The 3025-nt window shown below is 38.1% G+C and overlaps 1 protein-coding gene across 1 annotated transcript in view; it reads right to left on the reverse strand.

Annotated features, from left to right (window-relative positions):
• TTC17 (tetratricopeptide repeat domain 17) overlaps nt 1-3025 on the reverse strand; it is a 138144-nt gene that overhangs the window by 112172 nt on the left and 22947 nt on the right. The window contains exons 2-4 of the mRNA XM_012655320.1: nt 1603-1772; nt 846-957; nt 170-301 (exon numbers count right to left, since the gene is read on the reverse strand). Of these exons, the coding sequence (XP_012510774.1) occupies nt 170-301; nt 846-957; nt 1603-1772 (414 nt within the window). The remainder of the gene's footprint in view (nt 1-169; nt 302-845; nt 958-1602; nt 1773-3025) is intronic.

The following is a 3025-nucleotide window of genomic DNA, read 5'->3' on the forward strand; positions in this document are numbered from 1 at the left end:
CTAGTTTCTTCATGTTTCTCCCTAGTGTCAAACTATACAACCTATATTAATGTAATCATAATTTTAAATCATCCTCTGGACAAAAACAAGCTAGGCAGGTATTTTCTGAGAGAAAAATACCTTGTGTTGACACAGAGCCTCCTGGCTCTCTAAGTCACTGATGACTTACCTTCTGTAGGCCTTCATGAATGAGGTGACCTATGTCATCTATACTTCTTCCTAACCTTTTAGATAAATATGTGAAGATTGGATCTTCTTTAGGTAATAGAGGTGCAGAAAGATTAACTCTCTCTTGTACACCCTGAAGAGAAGAAAAAGGTCGAAAAAACACCGTCAAAGGATATAAAAGATCACAAGTAATTCAGCATCTTGTAGTATTTATTTTGACGGAATTTTAAGAAATAGATGATTGTAGGCCAGGTACAGTGGCTCATGCCTGTAATCCTAGCACTCTGGAGGCAGAGGCAGAAGGATCACTTGAGGTCAGGAGTTCAAGACCAGCCTGAGCAAGAGCGAGATCCCATTTCTACTAAGAGTAGAAAAATTAGCTGGGTGTCATGGCCCGTGCCTGTAGTCCCAGCTACTCAGGAGGCTGAGGCAGGAGGATCACTTGAGCCCACGAGTTTGAGGTTGCAGTGAGCTATGATGATGCCACTGCACTCTAGCCGGGGAGACAGAGCAAGGCTCTGTCTCAAAAAAAAAAAAAAGAAAAGAAATAGATGTTTGTAAAATCATAAAGCTGTCTGGAAGGGCAGAAGAAAGAAAAATAGTTTTATAAGCGAGAGTCCAAATTAAAAAAAGGGAAACACAAAAGCACCCCCTCCCCAACAAAGTTCTCTACTTACTCTCAAATGCTGAAAAGCATGTATACTATATGGAAGTTCTAGAATTTTAGTACAATCAGGTTGCTCAGGGTCTGGAGGGACAGGAGATTCTGTGTCTATATAATCTTCAGGGCTAAAATCAAGCAGCGAGAAGCAATGAATGAATGAAAGGTGAAATAAACAATACTTTAAGAAATGTCAAATTTTTCCCATATTCTCATAGCATGTCAACTTCATACTTTATCACATGGCTGCCATACACAGTCAAATATTTTGGGAGTTCCATTTAAAGGGCATAAGTCAAGAATTGGAAAATAGTAAGTAGGTCATACAATATTAAGATTGTAGACTTAAAAAACTAGTGTAACTCTGCTAAGTTGTTTCTAAAAATGTTAAACAAATTTACACTTCCATTGACAGCCTCTCTGCATTTTTACTGGTTACTGATTTTTTTCCCCAATTTGGTAGATAAAAACTATCTAAATGTTTTAATTTATATCTATTTATACCATTTCAAGAAATACTTTTTCCACATGTTTCTTGGCCATCTGTAGTTTGTTTTTCTTTACTATAAATTATTCAATTTTCTACTGTGATATTAAATATTTTAATTGATTTCTAAGAATTTTACATGTAGTATGTATTTTGAACTTTTGAATTCTAATAAACTCATCTGTGCTTGAAGCTTATTCTTATTACCCGAATAATTTCTTATTGATTTGACAAAGGTTTGTTTGGGGGAAAAACAATTTTGTTTTTCGAAAGAGAATCTCTTTACCTGATGTCTTTGCTTTCCAGAGTTATGTATGTGCCATCATAGAGATCCAGGTCCCCTAAGGGGACCTTGGCTTTGATGCAGTCTGGATCTTCTTTATTATGTCTCTGTTCCAGTCCTGTGTCTCTGTCCTCATTTTCTTCTATGTGAATTTTTTGAGCAACCAATTGTTTCTGTTGAGAAGAAAATGAGAATAGAATGGATTCTTCTAATATTTCAGTCCAAATGCCAGTGAAGAGAAAGAATTTAATGAATGCTAAAAAAGTCAGAGGATACTCTCTGAAGGAAGACAAGGATTCTCAAAATGCCCTGAGTTAATTTACTCAACACGCATAAGCTTCTCTAAAAAGAAGTCCACATACAGAAAGTAACAGAACATGACATTTATCATATTGGCACACAGATGCCTTCATAATATGATTTCTGACTACCTATAAAGCACATGTGCCAACTTCCCTGACACAGTATGACTCTGCAATTAAAACTTCCTTGAATTGTCCAAACCCATCAGGTTGTTTCGGTCAGAAAGCATGATGCTACTGCTACCTGAGTGTTTCAGGTGAATTCTTCACACTCATAAAACATATATTTTTGCAAACATATAGAGGAATAACATACATATTCATGTTTCTACCACCTACATCTATCATATGCTAGCATTTTATCTTACTTGTTTCAGTATTTTTTTTTAAAAGGACAAAAAAAGTAGTTAATGAAAGCTCTTCTTTACTGGCTTCTAAATCCCTGATTTACCAAAGTTACCACTATCCTGAATCTGTATATCATTTCCATGTATATTTTTATAAAATATTACCATATTACCCTTACTATCTGAGAATATTACTTTCAAGCCAGGTGCAGTGGCCTGTACCTGTAATCCTAGCATTCTGGGAGGCCAAGGCCTGAGAATTGCTTGAGGCCAGGAGTTCGTGACTAGTCTGGGCAAGAGCAAGACCCCATCTCTACAAAAACTAGAAAACTTAACTGGGTGTGGTGGCACATACCTGTAGTCCCAGCTACTCGAGAGGCTGAGGCAGGAGAATTGCTCGAACCCAGGAATGTGAGGGTGCAGTGAGCTATGATAATGCCACTGCACTCTAGCCTTGGGCAACAGAGTGAGACTCTGTCTCCCAAAAAAAAAAAAAACAAAACTGGGTGTGGTGGCACATACCTGTAGTCCCAGCTACTCGAGAGGCTGAGGCAGGAGAATTGCTTCAGCCCAGGAATGTGAGGTTGCAGTGAGCTATGATCATGCCACTTCACTCTATCCCAGGCAACAGAGTGAGACCCTGTCTCTGAAAAGCAAAGGGTGGGGGAGGAATGAAATAATGTCATTTGCAGCGATGTGGAGGGAACTGGACACCATTATCCTAAGTAAACTAGCTCAGGAATGGAAAAGCAAACACCATATGTTCTCACTCATAAG

Source organism: Propithecus coquereli, unplaced genomic scaffold (genome assembly GCF_000956105.1).
Source record: "Propithecus coquereli isolate 6110/MARCELLA unplaced genomic scaffold, Pcoq_1.0 Scaffold470, whole genome shotgun sequence".
Classification (NCBI taxonomy): domain Eukaryota; kingdom Metazoa; phylum Chordata; class Mammalia; order Primates; family Indriidae; genus Propithecus; species Propithecus coquereli.